The sequence below is a fragment of the Bactrocera latifrons genome, unplaced genomic scaffold (assembly GCF_001853355.1).
Source record: "Bactrocera latifrons isolate USDA-ARS-PBARC rearing strain unplaced genomic scaffold, ASM185335v1 scaffold_252, whole genome shotgun sequence".
In the NCBI taxonomy this organism is placed as follows: Eukaryota; Metazoa; Arthropoda; class Insecta; order Diptera; family Tephritidae; genus Bactrocera; species Bactrocera latifrons.
In genome coordinates, this window is record NW_017536097.1 from 197,634 (window position 1) to 223,289 (window position 25,656).

Sequence of the window (25,656 nt, forward strand, 5' to 3'; positions counted from 1 at the left end):
AATGCTGCACTCAAAGGGAAATTATATTTATCCCACTAAGGAAAAAGGATAAAATGTTATGCACATCTCATGTAAGATTTTTGCTTCCACAAAAGCATAGCGCGAGTGCAAATAATGCGTTTATAATTCGCTAGTAAACGAAAAATCATGAAAACACAAATGTTACTTCCTAATTGCTTCACCAAACGATCTTAATTCGCCTTATCTCCTAGAACTGGAAACTAACCCATCGGAACTGACTATTCGGCCTTCAACATACATATAGTACATCTTCGGTAGCTCTCCATGCTAATTAAAGATAAGAATGCTAGGGGTGTAGTTAAAGTTAGTGTGTCCTCTTTCACCTCTTCCTAAAGTACGGTAATCTTCAGAATGTTATTTTGAACCAAAGGTAGCCAATTGCATTATTGGTTGAGAGCTCTGAATTAAGTAAATAAAGTAAATACATATGTAATATAGTAAATACATATGTATGTATGTATGTATGTACATATAAACTGAAATCTGATATCTAGTAGGATATCGCCATTCTTGCTTTTATAAAAAAATATTCATTCCACTCCACTCAGGGATTACTAATCAATTTTACAACCGTGGATATAAATAGAAACCTATAACAATGTGCTTCTCGATTTCATGCAAAAAATCAACAATTACAAAAACCTAAGTATGTAATCATGTGAAATGCCTTATGTAATATATTTTTTAACAAATTATTTATGTATAACAAACGGTATATTTACGTTGCACGTTGTATGTACATACGTTTGGCTCTGAAATGAGCATACATTCATCCATAAGTATATACTACATACATACATATATCCTTATGTTCATACAATAAATATGCAAGTATACTATGATGCATTCACCTTTCGAAATGCGCAACGACTTTTTAACTAACTTAAATAGTAGGTACTACTAATAGTAGGTACTACTTACGATGTAATGTACTCTTATGAAAAAAAAACACAAAGGAAAATTATAATTTGTTTAACTAATGCAGGAAAATGTAGGTGATTTTCAAAAGTTTCCATATGTACGTACCAACTTTTGTACAATCAGAGCAACAAATGTTGATACGGACATGCAAATGCACGTTTGCGTTTATGTACATATATTAAAACGCACCGACAAATAAGTAAGTTGTAATTATCAATATCATTGCCACCGCTTTATGCCCAAAGTTTTTCACAGAATTGAATATTTAAAAAAAAATTCACATTTGAATTACATCCATTATACATATGCATAGGTCAGGCATGCAATTACGTATGTATGTATGTATATTGCCCTACTAAGTTGTATATGCATGTATGGTTCATTTAATTTGATTGTTACTGATTGATAAAGACGTGCTTCATCATGATTTTTCAAAAGCGTGATTTCGAATTGTAAATTGAAATTGAAATTGTTAGGAAAATTGTGGAAAGGTAAGCCAATTGTGAAAATTAATTTAACCGTTCATACTGTGGAAAATCTAACGACTCTAGTCATCTGGGTCCAATCCGATTAGTTCCGCTTGCAAACGGCCCTTAGTCTTACAACAAATTGTTAAACAAAATACTCTAAGTGCGATCCGAAATTGCGGCGACATACTGGTCATAATGATGATTTTCCAAAATGAATTCAGCACGCCAATCCAAACGACCAGAAAATTAATAAGAGTACTTTGGATAACATCACCGGTCACCACTTCGTAGAAGCGCAGCACCATCCATGGCAACCACGACATCCAGAATGCAAACACTAATACGAATGACATCATATGACTAGGATTCGATAAATTTTCAGCTAATGCGGTTGCATATTCTTTATCATGTATAGGTTCGCCCGATTTAAGTTTTCGCATCATTACAAAAATGTAACCATAATTATGTACTATGGATATAACGCTAGGACCTAAAACTAAAATTGCCAGAGTTGCACTGTACGCCGCCATATTGCCCCAGTCAAGCATGCAAATATGTGTCACATTGTTCGTGATGGGCTTCGTGTAGCCTAGAATCGGTGGACAGCATAGTAACGCGGCCGAAATCCATGTAAACACCATCCAGCATTGGCATCTGCAAGAATATGTTAATAAGTACATATATGGGTGAAATTAATCACAATTTTCAGATTTCTAGCGTAAGTTAAGGGATTACATTAGTTTACGGGCTTCAAAAATAATGTTTTTTTTTTTTAATTTTCTTATTAAATTCTACAACATCTCTAGAATATTGTCCTAAATTTTCAAGTTGATCCGAGTAATAGTTTCGGAGATACGAGTACAGCCTTGAGAAATTTTGGCCTTGAGGCTAGCTAGGCTAAATGTGCCGTCTTTAAACACATTTTTTCGAAACTGTGTTTTTGAAGTCGGTTGGTAAGATTATTAAAGACTTGGATATACTATCTAAAAAAAAAAATTACTTTTCCAAAAATTTTAGAATTTCTTTGTTATAAGTGTATGTTTGCTACATTAAAATATCTAAAAAAAAAAAAGTATTCCTTTTTAAATATGAGAAAAAAAATTATTCAAAAACGGATGTAACCTCTTAAGGATTGTTTGTACATATGTACTATATAGGTACGAGTATATTTATATAATTATATTTACCTGGTTTTTGTCTGCACAGTCTCATAGCGAAGAGGCTTCCGCACGGCCAAATATCGGTCCACAGAGATCCACATGAATGTATATACAGACACGGCCCATAGTGTCACCTCCAAGTAGCCGGTGAAGCGACATACAATATCGCCATACATCCATTCTCCAGTCAATGCAGGATACACAGAGAAGGGCACAACCAATAAACCGCAAAGTAGATCCGCAACAGCCAACGACAGCAGATAGTAGTTGATGACCTCTGTCGGACCTAAGGACATATAATATCCAACACAGAGGAGATGGAATTAGTAATTCAAGCTTGAACGAATTTATTTTTTGTTTACTACACACACATTAGAAAAATATAAGTATTGAAAACAGTAAATAAATAAAGAAGCGCCATGAACCAACCAATGGTGTGTAAAAATTGTTTTGAAATAACTAGATTTGTAGATAATTATCGGAAATTGAATAATTTGTTGTTTGTTTTTTAAATTTAGAATGTTCGGAATCATCTTCGCTGGAAATCAATGTGAATATAAGTACCAAAACCATTAACAACCAAAATATAAATTCTATTTGAGCATTATTGTTTTAAGAGAGCAAAAACTATGTGTTTCGTCAAAGCATAACGGCTTAAGTCCTTCTTTCTGAAGATCTATAAAGAATATTTTTTTTTTTTTTTGCTAGAATTTTTGTTCTATTAAATGTGCAAATGATTTACAATAGGTTCTTAGGGCCTTGTGTGTCAATCAGTTTCAAGGATTTTATAGGTTAGTAAAGACAATTTTTGACCGCATCTCGGTTCTAACATATGGGGATGTATTCGTATACTTTCTTACAGCAAGCGGCTCAAGCAATAACAACACTTTTACTAAACATAAATCCATAACGACCTCATATATAATCTTTTTTGCTAGTGTACAAATAGTACATTCGAATGTTTTATATCGTCCAATAGAATTTTTCTTTGAAAACTTAATTATCACAATGAGATAAAGGATAAAATCGTGTCACTTAACATCTAGTCGGACCTGTTTGACATTTTCGGTATACCATAGATCAATAAAGGAATTCGGTACATCTGCAGACTCCAAAACTGACAAAAATAAAACGAAAACTCTTGTGTAATGTGTAATACTACAAACTACTATCAGTAGCCATGCGCAAAGCGGATTCTTGTATCGCTGATGAGCGCCAGACGGGAGACATTACTTCTTGGCAGTTTTGTTTCAATTGGATATTTTATACATAGCTTACAACACCACTCTGTGATCGCGAAAATGAAGGATGTTTTACTTCTTGGCAGTTTTGTTTCAATTGGATATTTTATACATAGCTTACAACACCACTCTGTGATCGCGAAAATGAAGGATGTTTTCTATATACATATAGATATACAAACAAATTTTCCAATGAGTAGTAAAAATATAGYCTTTTAATTTCTCTGTGAAAGCATTATTTTGTGTCGCGCATCAAAATAAAAACTCAAGTMAATAATTACTTTTCTAAACTACAACTAAACATTTTTACTATTGTCCATGCATCGGCGCGACGCCGTACCTTCTTCCAAATTCATTTACGTAGCATCCTGTTACAATTTCATGTAGTATAGTGCATACATACATATATATTTTATACAGATAGTTTTTACAAATTTCAATTGCAAAAGTAATTTATTGAGTTTGTCAAATACAGAATACCGTTGGTGATTAACAATAATTAACAAGAACCCACCTTTAAAGTTGGCATAAGTGGCTATAATTAGCAGATTCGATATGACGATGGCGACGCCGAGAATGGAGATGAGTACAGCTTTCGTAAGTGCCTCCAATTTGGAATTATCTTGCAGGTAACTCATTTCCTGCATTTTCGAATTGCCTGTGTGAGATAGCAAGTGTTCAAAGTTTTCCCATTTAAAGTACTAATGGATTGTGTGATGTTTCAAAACATCTGCTAACCTTATATACACTCATGACGTTTTCATTTCGTATTTCAAAACAACTGTCCGCTTTCCGTTGCGGTTGTATGTTAGTCTTCACCTTGTACTCGCAGTTTGCACCCCTGCCTTTCCACTAGTTGTCTCAACACTTTTTACAGCGAATAGTTCAACAAAGCGTAGACGACACGAAGCTTCGGTGCACGCGAAGGTCGTTGTATGTATGTGGGTGTGTGTGAATGCTCCCTTAACTTTCGAAGGGCAAGTGCCTTGTTAAAATGAAGCCTATTTGGCCAACAGCCAAACAGCCAAACAGCCAAACAGCCAAATACGGCTGCACTCGGCAAATTATATCTTAACCTGCTTAACTACTCACATATGCTCTCGAATAACTACTCGTTAAAGCACAAGCATTATCGGTATGCAGCATTATTGGCTAAAATAAAGATACCTGGTGAAGTCGGTTGTGTGAAGGCGCTTCTTCCCGTGGCATGGGGTTAAGATTGATTATAAATATGAGTGGAATTTTTAATTTCGACGTGCTTCGCTTTAAGTGAGTGTATGCGTTTTTATATTACTTATATGTTGTTTGTCTAATTGTTTTTGTTAAAATATGCTTCTAATACAGAGTTTTTTTTTTTTAATTTAGGCTCAGCGCGGTTGTGCGGTACCGCGTTGTTCTTCTGAAGCTCGATAATGTTCGGTTTAAGCTGATTGATTATATTCGTTTATTTAAATTGCATGACTTTTACTGTGTTCCTCAAACTATTAAAATACTTAAAACATATGCAATTAGAAATGCATGAGTTATTTGCGTTGTAATTTTACTTTGGTTACATTAAATATCCGTTTTTATTCGAAATTCACAACACTTTGATTAAGGGCATTAGTTTCATATAATTTATACAAAGTTCTTTACTTCTTTTAGCAAATACATAACTCTATATTTTGTTTTCGCTAATAAATGTTGTTTGATTTAATTTTTATTTATTTTAAATGTTCACTTTATTGTTTTTGTTTTCTACTATTTGTTTCAAGAGATTTCTAATTAAATTATTCTAGATTAGATTAATAGACTTGCAGTTGTTACGAAAAACATTCATTTCAATTACAAACGCATCCTAATGTGAATGCTTGACTTACAGTGTAAATATCGCGAAAGAGAATTAAAATCTAAAATGGTTTTTGGTAATAATTCGACCTACTACGTACTTCTATTGCTGGCACCGCGAATTGTCTGTGTGTCGGGTTAATAAAATATCTTAAATTTACGCGCTTTAATTATGGAAGAGTTTGATTTGTTGCTTCTAATGAGCAAACAGTTTATAATAAGCTACTTTTTTAACGGTTATGTTAGTTACATATTTGTATAATAAATAGAGCACAGCACCTAAATATTTCTGCCTGTTGTTGTTTTTGTTATTTTTGGTATTTATTTGAATATATGATTATACTTGATACTTGTACGGATGCATCTTTTAGTGGTAATGCCTCTTGAGTACGACTGATCTGCAGTATATACAAAGTGTAGTTCCTTATATTGCTTTAAATATTTTTAGACAATTTCAATCACATACAATCTTCGTGTCTTGAATGTTCACTTTGAACAAGCATAAATATCAACGGTATGGCTGCTCCAGTTTATCTATACCGTTCAAGGAATTGATCTTGTCGTAACCAGTCTCCGTTTAATGATGGTGATTGCTTCCTTTGAGATACCTGTGTGTAATGAGACAATAAAGAAGTTATGAATCAGTGTGTCTACATTTTTTAAGTGTATGTTTATTAAAGTAATAAGACTAACATACTAATTTGTATTACTTATATAATTGCTTTTCAAGTCGAACCAAATGGAAATCGCCGCGGGTAGTCAAAAAGTTTTACCATCATAGATAATTAGAAGATCAAGAAAAATATTTACGTCGAATACATGGTACGGGTTGCCTTTTATACTGCGGTGTTTGGCAACCCTGGTATTGCAATCTGGTAACTCACAACTTTATCGTATTTTGACATACGAGCACTATTTGCGTTCTTGACAGTAACTTAAAATATTCATATCGGCTAAAACAATGGAGTTAAAGCGCGTATATTTTGCGCAATTATCTTTACATCTTTCGACTTGAGTTATCTCAGCAATTATGGATCGATAAACTTCAATTTCATTAAAATTTTCAATTGAAATTCTATCAAGGACCAGTGTTTATAAAGCCCAATCGAGGTCGTAGATCACTCCAAGATGAATTTCATGAAGTATGTGTGTAGGTATAAGTGGGACTAGTATGAATTTAATATTGCATGAACATTTGATTTTATTGTTTTTTCTTGCTGGATTCTGCACACCTTGTCGGCCGCCCAAAACAGTCTCGTGGCGATCGGTGAAGAGAAATGTTAAAATAATACGATACGATCGAAATACACATATGATATTGTAATGATGAATAGTGGATTGACGAGTATGAGTGTAAGCCCGGAAATGAACAACAGGCGGCTGTATGAATTTTTCCAGATGTGTCGAAGCCAAGAAAAGTTGATCACATACGAAGCAGTTCAAAGCAAATGGTTAGTTGTTTTTGGAAAAAACTGGTTATGTCGCAACTATACCACTAGAACAATGGAAACGGTAAATTCTGTATGGTACAACTACTTGTTTGCCAGTTGTCTTTCAAAAATTTAGGAAAAACAATCGCCTAAGACGGATCGCTCGTCGTCACGACTATGCGAGCTCTCAGGCATCGACTGAAAAATTGCATTTTGAGCTCTTAAAACATCGATTTGATGAAAAGTCCTGACATGGTACTGATTACCTTCTTTTCACACCCGTACGAAAAAAATAAACAGTGAGGTCGACGTTTTCGACACCCGAGGAGGCGGTTGATGCGTTCAGAACGCAGGAGTTGGCCATACTTCAATTTGCGTGTCAAAAGGGCTTCGACAATTGGTTCAAACACATGCAAAAATATATAGACCTTAATTGAGAATATTTTTAAAAGATGATTAGTTTTTCTTTTTTACTTATCACATTGGTAATACCCAAATAGCATCAATTATAAAATATACTCAATGCGAGGAGAGAGTTACAGCGGGACCAGGTTCTGCTCCGTGTTTCATTACTCTATATTAATGAAATCTTCAGCCGTGCCGAGTTAGCTTGAACTGGTATCACGACATATAAAAACAACCTTGGCTAAACACCTAGTAATAATCCTTCAAGGGGCACGCAGTACAACACAAGCCATCTACACAATATCCTACGTCATTTCTAGCAGACATTAATTGAACAAGTACACATTTACACGTTTTGCATAGCCAAGTGGGCATCATTGCGCCAATGAACTGTAAACAAAAACAATCCGTTGGCGCCTTGCTATCGCCCTTTCTTCAACTAGAATTTGAATCACCGTTATATTGAAATCGTCACGTGATGTTGGGTAACAATGCAAATCTTTTGTAATAATTAATTAGTTTTGTGGCGCCAAGGTGCGGTAGCAGGTAGCAAACGGTGACGGAGCTTGAAATATACGGTCGTCAACTCGCTAGTCTTCACCTTTGATAAATTGAGTGTTCGCTACATATTCAGGCATGCAAGCCCATGTATGCAAATATTTGAGTCTTTATAGAAGTAATTAATCAGTAAATATGAGCGCGAGGTTCACTTATAATTGCATGAATTCCAAGACGATTGTTATGTTAGGAGTATGATAGGAAAATATAAGTAAAAGTTAGTTTGGAAGCTTTCATATGTTGGCGCATACTTTGAAGTCATTGTACTTTGTGCTGTCCCATAGTTAAGAGCATAGCAATAATATTATACAATAGCAATAAAAAAAAAGCTTCGGCAGGATCGGGAACGACCTCTTCGAGCCATTCGATTCCAAATGAGGTTTCGGACAAGGCGACTCCCTATCGTGTGACTTCTTCAATCTACTCCTGGAGAAAATAGTTCGAGCTGTATATCTAATTAAAAAACGTACAATCTTCTATAATAGTGTACAACGGTTGGCTTACATCGTCGTTGACGTATGACGTCGTTGACATCAATAATACCGTGCCATTAGACTTGCTTTCTCCTGGTTGGACAAGCAAAGAGGTCGTAGTGAATGAGAGCCAAACGAAATATGTATCTCCGGTTATCAAACAAACAGTACTCGCACCCGCGACTTGGCTCCCACGACACTGTGGACAGTCATAACTTCGTCGTAGTCGTGGAAAATTTCGTATACCTTACAACCAGCATTACACACCAACAACAATGGCAGCCTCAAAATCTAACGCAGAATAACTCTTGCCAATAGATACCACTTCGGATTGAGTAGGCAGTTGAGAAGTAAAGTTCTCTCTCGATGAGTAAAGATAAAATTCTATAAGTAATAAGTATTGGCAACGACGAATATCGTATTCGATGGAATGATGAGCTCTACGAGTTCTACGACGACATTGACATAGTTCAGTGAATTAGGAGACAGCGGCTCTAGCTCTAATAGTAATCGACGCAGTACCCTACGGGAAAAGGAGGAGGAGGGCCTCTATTCCGTTGGAAAGACCAGGTGGACAAAGACGTGGCTCCGCTTGGAATCTCCAATTGGTGCCAGGCAGCGAAAAGGAAAAAAGACAAACGCGCCAATTTTATCCCGTCGGATACAAAATCTAATTCTCTTCGATTCCCTGCAATAATTGGTCTATCATTATCGTTCTGCACTTATATTTTTACCTACACCTCAATAATTTCTAAACATTTTCATTAAAACAAATCAGAAAAAGGCAGTGTTTTGACAAGATTTTATATTTGTAAGCACACATGTATGTTCTCACAGCAAATTACAATTTTTTCAAAGGCGATGTAACTAAAGCGTATTATGTATTTCTGGTCATTGTTTGTTTGCAGCTATTGATTTTGTGGTGTTCACTGATATGTGAAAGATTATAGACGTGTATGTATGAGTATGTAATTGCACGTGCATAGCTTCTACAGTAAAAATGCATGGTGTGAAAACATAAATACAAAGCGACGGAGCAATAGAAGCAAGGCACCCTTGCAAACAAAAATCTCGCATACATACGCTCGCACGAATGAACATATGTATGTATGAGAAAATAGAGACACAGGGGCGTATGAGTGACATTAATATATGTAAATATGAGCATAAGGGTATCCGCTATTTCCAATTTGATTTTTACAGACGCCCCTGTAGTTTCAGGTTATGTCCCAAAACAAGAATACAGATTAAAAAAGGTYTTTATCAGATCAAAGGCATACTTTTAAATTCCACTTGATTTTTTCACTTTCCAGTATACAAATCAGGCATTAAAGAATATATCGTCATAAAACTTTCGACAAATAGTGCTTCGAATGTGTGCAATTTCAGGACTAAAAATTATGCTTATGACTGGCTTTTTGCCGAAAATATATTTCACTATTTTAGATATATTACACTGTGGAACATTTTTGAGATTATTGTCTGGGGGGTGAGAAATTCCAAGTCAGGGTGATGGTACTAGGTCAGTATAGTAAAACCCTCAAAGGGTTTGGCGTTCGTATGTGTCACTTTTTTTTATGACCTTATGACCCCTTTTTTCCTTATCTTGATGTTTTTCGCTTAGTTGTGCCATTTTGGCAAAAACCAACAAAAAAAAAATTTCCGAGAATGCTCTTAACATCCTTGCAACAGAAACATCGTAGTTGTTAGAACGATGCTTTCCGAACAAGCCTCCTATTATTTCTTTGATTGCCTGCCATGCATTCAATATATATCAATCAAAATATTGTTGAAYGCGTCACTTTTAATCAGCTTTCGTATATGTGGACCATTTAGTACGAATGATTGGAAAAAATTAATTTGTTAAGATGGAAAACCATGGAACATAAGGAAAAAATTTAAAAGGTCATAAAAAAAAACCTGACACCTTTGAGGGTTTTACTATACCGACCTAGTACCATCACCCTGACTTGGAATTTCTCACCCCCCAGATTAGCTGTTATACTGTGTTATTGAAATGCGGAGGAAACGTTTTCCTGATAGTATTATGTTTGTAAGTCAAAAATGGGTTGAGTCGAGTCAAAACTTCTTTTAGCCTCCATACACCTATTATAAAGATTTTCAAACTTCCGGCTGACTTTATAACACTTACCAATATCGGCTACTATGTGAGTTATCTTAATAAARTTTAATCTGCACAATATACAAATTTGTCAATACAAGAGTTGAACGAAGGTTCATTATAGCAAGAAACTAGTCGTGGTGGATGGTGGTGTCAATTACGTTTTCTTTAGCTACTAATACTATGCACTTATTTATACATGCAAAAATCGCTCAATTAATGATAAGGACAGCCTTAATGCCTTAATACGATGTTGTCTAACTACATTGACTTGTACAATGATCACTTCAGCCGATAATGAWGGACATGAGATACGGCCAATTGGCGTTAATAAATCACTTAATCGCGTTTCCAGCCTGCCGAACTTGAGGCCTTTAAAAGAGTCAATACGTTATTTAAAATAAATGTTCTAATRAGAGATGAAAACCCACGTAATTGAATATAAGATTAGGTACGTTAACCAAAAAAAGTAATAAGAAGATATACATAATATAATAAGAACAAGATATGAATATGCAATGACTTTGTGAACTAACGTTTGAAATGTACAACAAATGGCGATGTGAAGCGAGACAGGATTAGAAGCCGAGGCGCATTCCATATACTATACATACATATGTGCGTACATATTGGGACTGAGCCTAGCTTTTTACAGGTTGTCAGCGGATTGCACTCAAGTGCGCACAAAATGTTTTATGTTGCACAGGGGAAACACTTGAATTTATTTACACACAATTCATAACAGCCGCGCGTTTCCATAAAAAGCGTAACCGCGTAACCCTAAGCCGCATCCTTTTGCTCGAAAGGCTAATGGTTTGACAGCGCAACAGAGCACGCAGAGGTGTTTGGTAATTAGCTGTTTGACGCTCCGAATATGTTGTACATAATTGTATGTATAAACAAATACATATGTTTGATTAATAAAGCAGGAACTAATTATTTATGAATAGTTGAGGCGTGTATTTGAAGAATGGAGGTTTGCACTTATTATCTTTCCCATTGCCAATTTGTATTGTTAAGCCATAATGGAATTGAGAGGTCGAATTACTAGATGGGTGTCCTTTTTTAAACTCTTGCAACCTGTTGCTGCAAAGTAACCTAACGGTTATAAGTATCATCTAAAATGAATGGAGATAGATATAGGGTTATATATACATGTGTATGTATAAATGATCAGGATGACAAGTTCAAATCCTGGTGACTGTCTGATTACGACCTTATTTGTTAATGTGCTCTAATATTTTGATAACAATCGGATTGTTAGTAATAAAAATTTAGTTTTCCAGTCACGATTAGGGTTCTGCGTCTTTTTTAAGCTTGCAAACACTACGTGATTCCTACTCTCATGCGAAACATTGTGGTGAGGATTTTAATTTTTACGTATACGTATCCACAATTACAGTCTACAAAATGTTCTACTTTATTCAATGAAAATCTCTCTTTCGTTTCAAAAGTAGTTCGCATGGACTACCCAGAAACAATTATGTCGCAAAAACCCAGATATCCCAATGAATGTGAATAATACGGTGAAACATCTACCCCAAATTTTTTTCTCATAACAAATTCAGTGATTTAATGCGTGGTCAAATTTTTTTTCTTCTTTATTGGCGTAGACACTGCTTAAGCGATTATAGACGAGTTAACAACAGCGCACCAGTCGTTTCTTCGTTTCGCTACGTTTCGCTACGTTTCGCCAATTGGAGACTMAAAGCGAATCCAGGTCTTTCTCCACCTGGTCCTTCCAACGGAGTGGAGGACTTCCTCTTCCTCTGATTCCCCCGGCGGAAATTCCAGCGTTTTCGTCGTTATGTCAATGCGGTCGTATATCTCATACTGCTCATAGTTCCATCGAATGTGATATTCACCGTGGCCAATGCGCAAAGGATCATAAATCTTTCGCAGAAGAGTCATGTGTAGAAGTTCACACAAGTGAGGAAAGTTCTCTGATCGCCATTCACTTGAGGTGGCCAGAAACGATTCTTTCACATATGACTCAAGCAGCTCACGACTTCCGGTCTTTGACCGAGTATCCTCTGGGTAGCCTAAGAACATTCGTTAGAAGGCGAGCTATAGTGAGAAGGCGAAATATCCCCTGCATAGGGTTGTGTGCTGGGTTTGGGACCCGCCACGTAAGAAGACACCACCAATGAAAATTAGAGTGGTCAAATTAGGAAAGATTAAATAAATTGTCAAAGCGTAGTACGTAATAGAATATATTTGTATGGAAAAGTTGAAATGCAAATCCTGCAAATTTGACAGTTCCATGAATTATAGTATATAAAACTACCTAAAATTTGTTTGAACAATAACAGTTGTTTAAACTTGATCGAGATAGGTATACGGTTATCTATGAAGTGTTCAACGGATTTTGCCTGAGTAACCAAAGTTTCGGTTTCCACTCAGCAATTTTTATGGCGAAGTTTTTTAGAAATCATGAAAGTTTGTTCGTCAGTTTTTGAGATATCCGAATGGAATTTATTACATATTATTAGTTGTACCAGCGTGAAGTTTGTTTTTCCCCTTTGTTGAAAAGGTAATTAAATTTAATGAGGCTGCTTATCAGCAATAATGAGACATTAAACTTACAACAGCGACATTGCTTTATATTTTTCAGAAAAAACGTTTAGCAAAAAAAAAAAGAAAAGGTTTAGTACACTCTATTTGGTCCACATAAATATGTTATTTTAGTTGATATTTTGTGGATTCTCAAACATGAGTTTTACGTATGACAATTTGTCACTGTTGTGAGCGAACTATTTAACAGTTATATCATGTGGACATCTGTAGTACCAAGTGGCTCTCTTTCATAATAATTGTTGGAAAACAAGTGAACTGTCATTGCTTTGTATATTCATAGGAAACTAGTTTACGTATTCTGTAAATTCTAAGATTACCTTGTATTATTACACCATGCCTTATTAACTGCTTTATGTATATAAAAATAGGTACAAATATATATTTATGTACAGGATTTTGTGGGAAAATTTAGTTAACTCGCCATTCGCTCTCTTCGTCGTCCTTTTTGTTTAATCAATAAAGGAAGTGGAAGGGGCTCGAGTGAAATTACATCCTTATTCCTATATTCCTTATATGCATAACGTATTTAAATAACAAAGCATATATACATGTATTTAATATGCAGATATTGGTGACTGGTACGAGACTAGACGTTGCTTATAAATTGGTAATTAAAAGGTAACAAGAAAGTATATAGTACTAAAAAATATATGAAAACCTTAAACTAAAAACATTCATGAAGTTTGATTTATATACATATATTATTATTTAGTATAGTACGAGGCATCTGGTAGGATATCCACACTTAAAAAGGAGTAGTTAATGGAAGGGTAAACAGACGGTAGCTGATTGAATTTTTATGTTATTTAATGGATTGACATTTTCTACTGGGAGGGCGAAATAATAATAAAACACCGATGTACACATAACAGTGTATTTATTATCTACACTTTATCGGTTTTACTTTTAACATGAAAAATAATAAGTTAATACTAACTGCATTACTTACTTCAACACATACATTTACCATTTGAGTGCAATAGCCAATTCTTTAGAGCGGAATAAGTTAGTGCCCTTGGCTATAAGGATATTTTCGCTTACAATATATGAATTGTTTTTTAAAAATGTCGTAGCACACTTTTTGCTTGTTGCACTGTAATTAAAACACACAATTTTATAAAATTTGTGAGTAAAATTATATAAAGTTGAGGAAAAGCGGTCATTATTAAGCAGCGAACGAATACAATAGTGAGCGTCTGTCGTCAATGCTGATTTTCTTCATACAACTTATGTGTCTGCGGCAGACAGATTTCAATTCAGATATTTGCCTGAATCAAAAAACACATTTAAAAGACCAAAATATGATTATTTATCTTTGTATTTCCTTATGCTAATTGAAAAAGATTTTATTGCACATGTGCATTTTTACGAATGTAAAAATAAATTTAAAACCAAATCCTCTAATACAACTTCATTTGTTACTGCTCTATTTTAAATTTCTCTCACTCGTTTCTTTAACACGCTTCTATTTTTGCTTTAGTGCACTGTGGTTCTTTTTTAAGCGAAATCTTCTGTCACTTATAATTATTTTTTTCAATAAAACCTATTATTACAAAAAATTAATTAATTATTCCAAGAGCTGTCATTTACACGCCAATTTTAACCTGGGCAGGTTGGCATCTTGGCCATGAAGCGTCGCCACCCACGCTGTGAGCTRATGGTCTAGGCGCTAGTCTTTCCAACTGGAGCTTTGTTCGCCATATTTAGTTTGTTACCTGCGCACCAGTTTTTAAATACATACTATATATTTTTCATATATATATACATATATATGGAAAGCTATATATGTACATACATATATGTCTGTGTATATCTATACATAGGATATACATATGTTAATGTAAGTTTCTCATTAAAAATTGTATAGTTATTTGAGACAAATAATTATCACTWCTTAATTTATATTTTGTCCTTCTTTGCAATCGATCGCCGCCGCTTACAAACTCATTTAAACTATCGATTTTGATATTTTTGGCACTTTTCACTTAAAAGCGACCGCAGCAACAGCAGCGTTGTCGGCTGCAGCAGTGAAGGCTGTCTACATAGAGCTCATTTACTTTTTTGGCTACATTTAATTTTTCTCCACCAACCATTGCCACAACCGCGCACATTCTCCGCTTTGCGTGTATCCTTTTTCGCGCCCGACTTAACCGCTTTGGGCCTAAACATCAACTGAGTATTTGCAGAACCCTGAAAAGCCATAATAGCAGTCAGCTAACATGCAGAGCCAGCCATCCAATGTGTATGTATGTATGCATATATGCAATAATGTACATACATACGTATATGAGAACTCCAACGAAATTGTTGTTGGCATACAAATACCCATCGCCCGTAGTGCAGGTCAAATGCTCCGTTGATGTTATTGTCGTAAAAGCTTTGCGCGGCCTCGCTCCCTTGCGAATGTGTCGAAATTGTAAACATGCGCATGCGCCATACTGCAAAGAGTACTCATGAAAGCTAACTGGCACTGGAAGCAAAGCTTGTCACTGGCTTCTAGGGGTGAGAAAGGCACATGGTTTTGTTTATTTTTCACGGTATTCYGTGTACGCTTGCTCAACAGTGTGCTTGCAGGACTTGTGCACGTCCTTAAAAAGTGGCTAGAATGAAACTCCATACATGTGTACAAAAAAGTKTACTCCATATTGTGCAGCGGCTCCTCCAAAATTACCGATACTATACATAATATAAAAAATTAGAAGTCCGATTAAGATGTGATTCGTACTCTGCATAATTAACCTATTTTTGGGATGTTGTCCTTGGTTAGGTAGCTGTTCAAAAGAAAGGGGKTGTGAGACAGCGCGTTGTCGTGGTGCAAGTTYCAATCGACTGCGATGTCTTGTCGGACCCCATTGATCCTTCGCTTGAGTCTCTTGAGGATTTCTACGTACTAAACATGACATCYGGGCAATTAAATGAATTTTTACTCGACGGCCTGACGGAACTTTGCGCACACGAGTCCCATTGTCGGATTTTGTCGAAGTGGCAGGTCTCCCAGCATGATGTTCATCAGCAACCTCTTCTCGGCCCTCCAAAAAGGCCTGTTGCCAGCGAAACACCCCGTTTCTAAAGCAATTTCTGTCGCTGATTTACCGAGTTTCACACAGAATTTAACCGCGTACCATTAGTATTTCCATCAACAATATAATATGAAAAATTTATTTCTTTCGTCGTGATTTATATTGCTCAATCTTCTCAAATTTTGCATTTATATAATCCACAACTCAGCTGATACTTTTCCACCCAACACCTCGATTACAGGAATTCAACGTTAAATCAACATTGAATATGAGCATTTTGTTCAAATGGAAACTGGCAGAAATGCTTTGTTGTACATTTTGATTTTATTAGACAGCTTGATATATGGTATAAATAGTTTTATCGAAAATCATCAGCACAAAAGGAGTGTAATCACTAAAGATCTATTCTATGTGCCCACACCTTCGCGAGTAGAAAATCGTCCATATATCGCACCACTCCTCGTGCGACGAAGCAYATAAGGCTTCAATTGGGTCTTGTCCTCTGTGTGACCAATATATTGTCTAACGGTGCGCATAACATTTCGAAATATCTCATGATCTCTGTAGATAGCGCCCGGTCGCCTTCTCTGTGGTACTCTAAATTAGCAAGTGATAATAAKTTTATAACCTTCGTAATTTCTGCTATAGTATATTGTACGGTAATTCACCTTTCATTAGCGCGTTGAATCTCTTGACGTCTGCGTCGCAACTCTAAGCGCCGCTTGCAATCATATACATAATAGTAAATGCAACAACTGATGAGAAAGGCGGCAACAGCATAAACAAACCAACTGCAGCTGTTCAGGAAGCTTTAGGTAATAAAGGAATCAGAAACATTTAATTYTTCCCATTCTTCATATCAAAGAAATAATTGCATACTAAAATATATTAGCTCAATATACATAATATAACAACAAACTTACATTTTAAAAGTTTCATTGACGTCGAGTAGAAATTTTGAAACTTTATCCGATTTTCGATTTACGCCATCTTCCGAGCTTTTCCATAACGTAAAAAACCGTGACATACTCAACTATTTTGACGTATTTATGTATGTATAGTTCCTCGTGACTTTTCACTGTATCTTCTCACAGTATTTGCTCCTTTGTCCAATATATCAGCAAAGATTATGATCCGTATGCAAATTCCTGTTGGACTGATTGCAGATTAAAGAATGACTAGGATATATTCCGTAATAATTTTCGTTCGGGACCAAGTCCTGAATTTATTATGTATGTTTGTTTAAATATCCAGAAGAGTCCAAAATAAAAATTTAACAAAATATGGTAAAAAGAAATGGATGCACAAAAAAGAGGAGAGGAAACGAAAATTTAAATTTAAAAATGTTTTTCAAATAATTTGAGTGAATTTTTAAGGTTTCTAAAGTGACGGGATTCGCTGAGCAGTCGGGAATGAAAAACAATTCGGAACGCCAAGCAGATACGGATATTTGAGAAAGTAACTTTAAAAAGGCATGCGGTAGTTTTACATGAAAAGAGGAATACGTATGCTAATGATGCCGCCCACTTTAAGGTGAAAACCATATCTTGAGACCCGCTCGACCGATTTGAAAAAATTTGGTATGTAAAATTCATCAGACGTTTTTATTACAGCTGCGCCTACTCCCAATATAACATAATTTATATTCCAACCGATTCTTTTCTTTCGAATGTACAAAACAAGAAGCAATTTATATAAGGGGATAAAACTTTGCACGAATAATGCCCTTAGAATATTTCCCCATATGACTAAAAATTGACCAATAAAACTGTTCTCTCACCTAGGAGCCGAATATTTGGACCCTAGTACTTATAGTTGACATTTTACAGAAAATATCGGTCAATGTGTGAGACATATAATTGAAGGCATTATCTCTGTCCTTTCCTTTTAGTAGTATGTCTGTGTGCTACAAATGGGTTAAAAAAAAGATTTTCGAACTTTCGGATGACTTTATATCGCATTCATAGACCAATATATGAGTTATCTTAATATAATTAAGATAGAGTGTTCGGTGCACATTTGTGCTTAGAATGAATAAAATCGGGTTAAAACTCGCCCTAGACTCCATATAACTAACGACTCTTATGTGCTTGAAGATACTTCCCTGACTTTAACCCTTTCAAGTTGCAAGAGTACGAAATGTTCAGTCATACCTGAACATAGCTCTTCCTTACTTGTTTAAAATATTGAATCATATGCATATATTGGCGCACCTACACTGGCTCCTTAGGCTAAGATCTCTCCTTAGTCTGAAGAACAGGTTGCTAATTTATAAGGTAATACTTAGGCCGACCTGGCCGTATGTTATTAAACTCTGGGGCGGTGTAGCGAATTCCAATTTAAAAATAATATAAGTTTTTCAGCCGAATTTCACTCTTCCTTCTTATAATATTAAACAATAAAAAAAAAACTTAATAAAAGTATTGACATATTTTGTACTGGTTTTATTTCTAGATGTTGCAAAGTAGTCAGTTGCTAAGAGTGCCAAAAGGAATCAGTCACTTTATATATACATATATATGGCTTACGTAATAATTGTTCTGCTTAATTGTTTTATAATAATTCTTTTGTCAGTATGCAGAGCATTTAATTCTGGCYGAATATGCATAAATTTATCATCGTTCGACAGCTGACTAATGCATCGATTTGATAATGCATTACCTAATACAAAAATATACATACATATATGTATGTATGTATATTTGCTTATACGTTTAAATACTTCCGGTGTAACGCCAATATCATCACGTTGAAAAAGGAAGTTGACTTTTCTATACTTAAACAACTTCACCTATACGTACACATACCGTGAATGCATAGCATATACATACATACATACTTACAAATATGTTTATGTATTTATGTGATTTTTTTTTAATAAGTTTCYCACTAATGTTTATTGAGCTAGCATTGCTAGCATAGCTTGGACAAACATATCGAAATACCATATGTAATATTCAAAATTTGTCTCAATCAATTACATCCGAACATTGAGCACCTTACTTGTTATTGCTACTTTCCGCTCAACAAAACGTGACTAGCGACAATTAATTTATTTCATTAGAAACCAAATCTATTGAAATAGCGGTTTTTCACCAGTAAAAAATGATAAATAAATTTTTGAGTAATTTGGGCGGAGTTTGTTTGATTTATTTATTAAAGCTTTTCACGCGTAGCAATCTACAGTTAAAGTCCTCTATTTTTAACAAATCTCGTTAAACTTGAACAAAGTCGAATTTTTTCATGCATACATGCATGCATACTTACCTATTCTGTTCGTTTGTCATTGATTGCAGGAGGAGAGGGCTGTTATCACTGTATGAACACGATAATCGTGATATATGTACATATATCTATACTAAAATGATATATAGTATGTACGTGTTTTAGGAAGTGCTTATATTAATGGTTAAATACCATTATATATATGTACATATATATTAATGCAACGTAAGTATTCAATATTCGAATAAAGTACTACTGTGATCAAATTGAAAGGTGAATTTTTTATTTATACTTCACATGTTTTTCGAATCGGTAATYCTTTTTTTGGAAGTTGGTAGTACTATTAATGACATCTATGCTAAACTTCACGTCAAAATATTCATTCTAAAAGTGAATTCTTTGACTATGTCTGAATTAATTTAACAAAGAACTGCGTTAATTCACCATCTCATACTGCATTGGTTATTCGTGATAATTTCGYCACATTTTTAACTAATATCATGCCTCAACCATCGCATTCGCTTGATCGTGTAACTTCTGGCTATASAGCAAATTCACATAACCTCTCCGAGGACACCGTTTTRACTCAATTKAGGATATAAAAGCTGAATCGAGGAAGGCTGTGAGGATTTTTCCAAGTACTACGATGACTGAAAAATTCGGAATTATTTGAAGGAAATGAAATGGACAAAATTCACCTTTCAATTTGATCACACTAGTAAATAACCATTTTATTTTCCCTCGCACACCCATATCCATTTCACATTCACTATCTAAGTTGTATAGAGCGTTTGTGGGGTAAAAATTGTGAAAAGTCGGCGCAGCTCAGCCCTCTAATAGTCACTGTACTGTCTTCTAAACTACTACATAAAGCTACAACAAAAAAATTTACCTCAGRCAAAAATTATAAGAACTTCTACTGACAGTATAAAAATGGATGAAATCTGATGATAACAACGACGGCCGTACGGTTATAATATTACATATAACCTCCGAGATGGTATGAGAAACTTTAAAGGAGTCGTGATTAAAATTTGATAATGGGTACCATCCTTTGATATTTCTATGCTACAATGTGAAAAAAGCGAAATCGGGCTAAAGCCTACTTCCCACAATTTTAAATTTCATTGGTTTTTGTCACTTTCCTGTGTACAAATCAAGAAGCAATTAATACAACGAGATAAAACTKTGCACGAATAGTGCTTTTGAAGTATGTCACCTTATGACCTTATGATAGTTCACTTTTTASCGAATATATTGGTCAATGGGTAAATTATATAATAGAAATTTGGTGAGAATCCTTTCATTGTAGTAGCATGTCTGTGTGAATCGTTACAATACYTACATTAGCCCCATGTACCTAATATAATTTTCGAACTTCCGTGTGAYTTTGTACCGCATATACCGACCAATATGTGAGCTATCTTAATAAAATACAGAGAGAGTGTGTTTCTAACAACGTTGCATATTTGARCTTAGAATAAATAATATCGGTAATAAGTTAACACACTTTCCCTAGACGTCTCATAAGTAATAAACCTTTTGTATCTGATGGTATTAATCCGRCTTTATWTCTTGCAGGTTGCAAGAGTCGRTTGTACCGAAACTTAGMCCTTCCTTACTTGGTTTATGATCAATTTAAAATAAATTTCAATGCGTTCTATTCATTTTTGCATTATTGCATAATAGCTGGCATCAAGTTTGGCCAGTTCTTGAATACAAAAACTTCCTACAAGCAAGTTTCAAGGCTGACTGGATTTGAATCGACCAAATTTTTGTTAGCACATAGTACAATTGAAAAATAAACTTAATCTTGAATAGATAGTTTGAGTTGAATAAACAAAAACAAAACAAGAAAAAACTTCAAGGAGTTATGGTAGTCCGATCTAAACAAGCAGTAATCTGTGCCGAATTTAGATTGTAGATAGCTTGTCAAATAAAAAGTTGTCCATACATCATTTTGATCCGAAATGCAAACGATCCTTTCCAACAAACGAGCAGTTTCCTAAAAGAGAAAGATCGTGTGCAAAGAAATCAGACCGCAAAAGCAGAACGACTAGTTTGAGAATATACGAACGGACTTGGCTAAATCGACTCAGAAGGCTGCTGATCATTTAGAAACCATATATGTACATATRCATATATTATATATATTTATGAARTTGAAGCTCGTAATCTCTGTAAAATATACCACGAAATAACAAAATAATATCAACATTTTGGAAATCTGCAAGGTATGTATATCGCCTTGAATGCAGATATAATACATTGAATTTCGCCAACAAAATGGTTTGTGAATTTCTTAAAAATTTTACGAACCTTTCAGCTTTACTGAAGTAGTTCCATATCTACTTAATAATTAAAAAAGTCGACATATTTACATATGTACTTTTATATAATTTATTACAACTATCTGCTTAAATTGTKACATGTGCATGCCTAAGTATGTACACATTAATGGCTGCAAACACACCCATCTGTCGATGCGGACACCAGTCCCATAACAAAAGCACACACATATGTATGTATATTCAAGTGTTACAAAAAATATAGTATTTCTGAATCGTTGTTTTCAGTTCACTCCGYTTTTTACCTTAGCGCTCGTATTCATACGGCCTACAAATGGGAGCACAAATAAAAGGATCCGGCTATTAGCAGACATTTGATACTGTCGCCAAACCCAAGCCCTTTGTTCTGAGACAGCAGCAATTGCAGCTGCTGGGTGTTACCGTATGGATTTGAGTTTGATCCGCCATGCTTTAAGTTTGGCACGGTTCTTCGATGCTAAGTGTTTTGGCGGTTTGGGTAAGCTCATTTACTTTTCATTGGTTTAGTTATGCATGCCCCGCTGGCTTGATAATATTACAGTTTTCTGGTTTCGATGGATTGCTTGACACTAAAGGTTCGAGAGCAAGCTTTTATACACTTATTTTTGTTTATAAAATCTTTTTAATTTTTGTTTGCATACTTATTCATACTTAAAGCTAAGGTATGTGTGAAGCATATACATCTGTTTACTATGCCAATGTATATATATTTTTAAACAAAAACTCAAATGCTCACCGTCTGAGTTTCTTGATCTATAAATTGATTTTAGCATCTATATAAACAGTTATATACATCCTTTGGAATTGATTTGTTCCGGACTGAACTCTAACACTTGACGCTTAGTAAGATACATCACTTGTATTGAAGGAAATAACAGTCCGCAAGATTTTTCGGCCAGCGATCTGCACTTGATTTCAATGAAATTTATTGACTGTATTAATTTTTTTTAAATTCACTGGGTTTTAAAGTATTCATTTTTCATTATGTGCCCTTGCCAGCGTCTTCCAACTACCGTTCAGTTGACTTTTATCAGTGTTTTTATTACCTCCATCACATTAAGTGGCGAAGATGAAGCTTATTGTGTCAACAAAAATCATTTATAAACCAATTACAGTGTGTCAGTTTAATTTTGAAGTGAATATTTTATATTACAACAAAATTTTGTAAAATGTAAAGTATATGTATATGTTCATATGTTAAATCTGGCAAAATAATATTCTAAATATTTATAAGTGCTAATACTTTATTATTGAATATGACACTCATTTACCTGGCTCAAAATGTCCGCGCGTGCTCGTAGTCACTGTGCGGCAGAGTTGTCTGCTATAACTTATATSCACTATGTATGTAGGTGTCGATGTTGACCAGTGATTTGTAAATATATACGAGTATAAGAGTATGCGCAAGCATCATGCAGCCAAGTCAACTAGTAATATACTGTTTGCCAACTGCTTTGAACCACATACCCAACTACTCAGCCGATTGCTTTTTTCAATACCATCAACTGGTATTTTTCAGTGTTCCAAAAAAATTTGGAAGTGTGATTCGACTTAAGATAGGAACTGCTAGTTGTGACTGGTGTCTGACTAGTATCATTTCTCTGTATACACATTAATGTATGTTTACATATGGGTCATCGGTCTAATCGGCATGGCAATGTTTACATCAGCCACTTCAKCAGCAATTTCAGCATATACATATATTATTTTGTATTGCGTCTACCATTTTAATTAATTGCCTTAAACACCTATGAATGCAATGTTGAATGGAAGAAATGCGTTAGTGGGTTAGTGATATCAGCGTGTCTCAGCGGGTCAACTGTAGATCGACTATTTCTTTTTCAGTTCAATTTTCCAATGTGGGCGTGCTTCATTAGGAAGATTCAGTGTGTTATGTAGAAGTACAACAACACAGTAATAGTTTTAAGTTTCATCGGCTCAATCAAAAGCTCGTTAATATTAATCTTTGTTAAAACCAGCGACAAGCAGCTAACTACAGTAATACGAGTATTATAAGAGGGAAAACAATATCACAATGCAAGAGCGAAATTCGATTCATCATTCGATGCACGCTTGTGAACATACATACATACATATGTTTGTACATACATGTACATACATACCTRTATCAGCTGCTTAAGAGTTCACAAGCACCAACCAAATTTGTAACACTCCAAATGAATAAAAGCACTAAATAAATGGACAAAGGCGATGCTTATGAAAGAGCATATACGGTGAACTTTAAATAGAATAACGGCACATGTGGGCATACAAAATGGTAATCTTAGGTAGCACGTTCAAAAAATTGAGAGAGATCGAGTTCCGACGAGTTATGTAAAGTGTAGTTTGAAATGTAATTTTGTACTTATGAATATCTGAGAGGTGTGTTCAACAGGTAATGTAACCTTTAATTTTGCTTATTCGTAGTATTAACGTCTCCTTAAAAGTTGTTTCAAACTCGGAATGTTAAGTTGATACGTACGTATGTATGTTTGCACATAGGTATTTCATTCTTTGTGGGTTGAATGCAGCAGCAAAAAATTGAAGTGGGTAATGGCTGGCTGGCACTCTACTCCAACATAAGAATTTCTTGSTATTGGTTGATTGAGTCTATTTACTCACGAAAAACCGTTGGTGTATGCGTCGGTGCATTTTCRTGGTGCAAAAACCAAGAGTTATCAGCTCATAAGTCCGGCATTTTTTCTACGAATAGATTCGCGTAAACGACGCATAAGACTCAAATAGTATTCTTTGTTGACAGTTTGGCCGGTCGGAAGGAATTCGGAGTGCAACTAACATAACCTTGATTTTTGACCTACTTTGATGTGTTTTTTTCGGCTTCGGCTCACCTTTTCCACGATATWCGGCCGATTGGTCGTCTTTTTCCGCGTCGTAAGCATTGATCCAAGACTCATCGCCTGTAATAATACGTTTCATGACATACTGGTAGTCGGAACGCATTGCTTCACAGACGTTAATGCGACGCGGTTTCACGAAAAAAATTGAGTGATTTTGGCATTAATCGTGATTTTATTTGATATTTCAAAGCCTTTTGATCGACGCTAGTAAGATCTCTAAATGTTAATCGCCGATTTTCAAACAACATTTCCTTTATTTTATTGACGTGTTGATCATCAGTTGATGTTGATGACCATCCTGGACGTGGTTCATTGTCCACGCGTTGTCGACCCTCTTTGAATAATTTGTACCAGTAATTCCGCGCACAAAATTTAATGGAACTCTCTGACAGTTATACCAATCCAGAAAAAAAATATTTCGAGGGGATGGCGAAATTTCAATTAAAAAGTCTTACTATTTTTTGTTCACAGTACAATGTTCGGCCSAGGGCCCAGTGACCTTATACTGAAGTTTAACTGATTCCTGTTTTATAATAAAAATTCATCCTTCTATAGTAGTTGTTCTCGTACAGTAGTTTTATTTGGCCTTGTTTGTAGTACGACAACATTGCTAACGGTAGCCTCTGTAATTGATTCCAGTTTTGTTGTTTAACTATTGCATAGAAGTCAACTTGTTACCTCATTTGGTCAAAAACGTGTTCGGCGTAAAAAGAAAGGAAGCATTTCATCTAAATGCATCACCTTACGGWAACACTGTATTGATACATTTTATATGTACAATATATGTATGTTGTTATATATATGTATGTATGATTAATTTAGCATGTGGGAAAATATATAGTCAGCTAAACTACCGTCTATTTTATTTAGATATGCTAGTAAGTCTCAAAGTGGATTTAATGCACAAAAGTTCCTTACGTACAAACGCAATGATTCACAGAAGTTCAAACAAACGAAGGACCCCAGCACACCAATACCATACTTCTTCTTCTTAATTGGCGTAGTCACCGCTTACGCGATT

At 35.0% G+C, this 25,656-nt stretch overlaps 2 protein-coding genes across 8 annotated transcripts; both read right to left on the minus strand.

Annotated features, from left to right (window-relative positions):
* Positions 1-366: 366 nt before the first annotated feature.
* LOC108969461 (beta-2 adrenergic receptor) lies at positions 367-15,429 on the minus strand. Of its 7 annotated transcripts, none has more exons than XM_018934198.1 (7): positions 15,296-15,429; positions 14,155-14,298; positions 6,107-6,248; positions 4,552-6,038; positions 4,328-4,471; positions 2,600-2,858; positions 367-2,066 (listed from the first exon to the last, which is right to left on the minus strand). In XM_018934198.1, exons 5-7 carry the CDS (start codon positions 4,458-4,460, stop codon positions 1,490-1,492), a joined length of 969 nt encoding a protein of 322 aa, XP_018789743.1. In that variant the 5' UTR covers positions 4,461-4,471; positions 4,552-6,038; positions 6,107-6,248; positions 14,155-14,298; positions 15,296-15,429; the 3' UTR covers positions 367-1,489. The 7 variants fall into 7 exon arrangements, with proteins under 7 accessions (XP_018789743.1, XP_018789742.1, XP_018789744.1 ...); XM_018934197.1 differs by adding an exon at positions 14,430-14,473 and having other exon boundaries at positions 4,552-6,248; XM_018934199.1 differs by having other exon boundaries at positions 4,552-6,248; positions 14,173-14,298.
* A 1,098-nt stretch (positions 15,430-16,527) lies between these two features.
* On the minus strand, positions 16,528-17,620 carry LOC108969429. Its single transcript, XM_018934131.1, has 3 exons — positions 17,149-17,620; positions 16,894-17,034; positions 16,528-16,822 (listed from the first exon to the last, which is right to left on the minus strand). The coding sequence occupies exons 1-3, from the start codon at positions 17,250-17,252 to the stop codon at positions 16,633-16,635; spliced, it is 435 nt and encodes a 144-aa protein (XP_018789676.1). The 5' UTR covers positions 17,253-17,620; the 3' UTR covers positions 16,528-16,632.
* Positions 17,621-25,656: the final 8,036 nt, after the last annotated feature.

Coding starts and splice junctions, on each gene's coding strand:
- LOC108969461 (XM_018934199.1), bottom strand. CDS start 4,460: ATGCAGGAAATGAGTTACCTGCAAGATAATTCCAAATTGGAGGCACTT. Junction 2,859..4,327: donor CACTTATGCCAACTTTAAAG/GTGGGTTCTTGT, acceptor ATATGTCCTTAG/GTCCGACAGAGGTCATCAAC. Junction 2,067..2,599: donor ACTGTGCAGACAAAAACCAG/GTAAATATAATT, acceptor ATATTCTTGCAG/ATGCCAATGCTGGATGGTGT.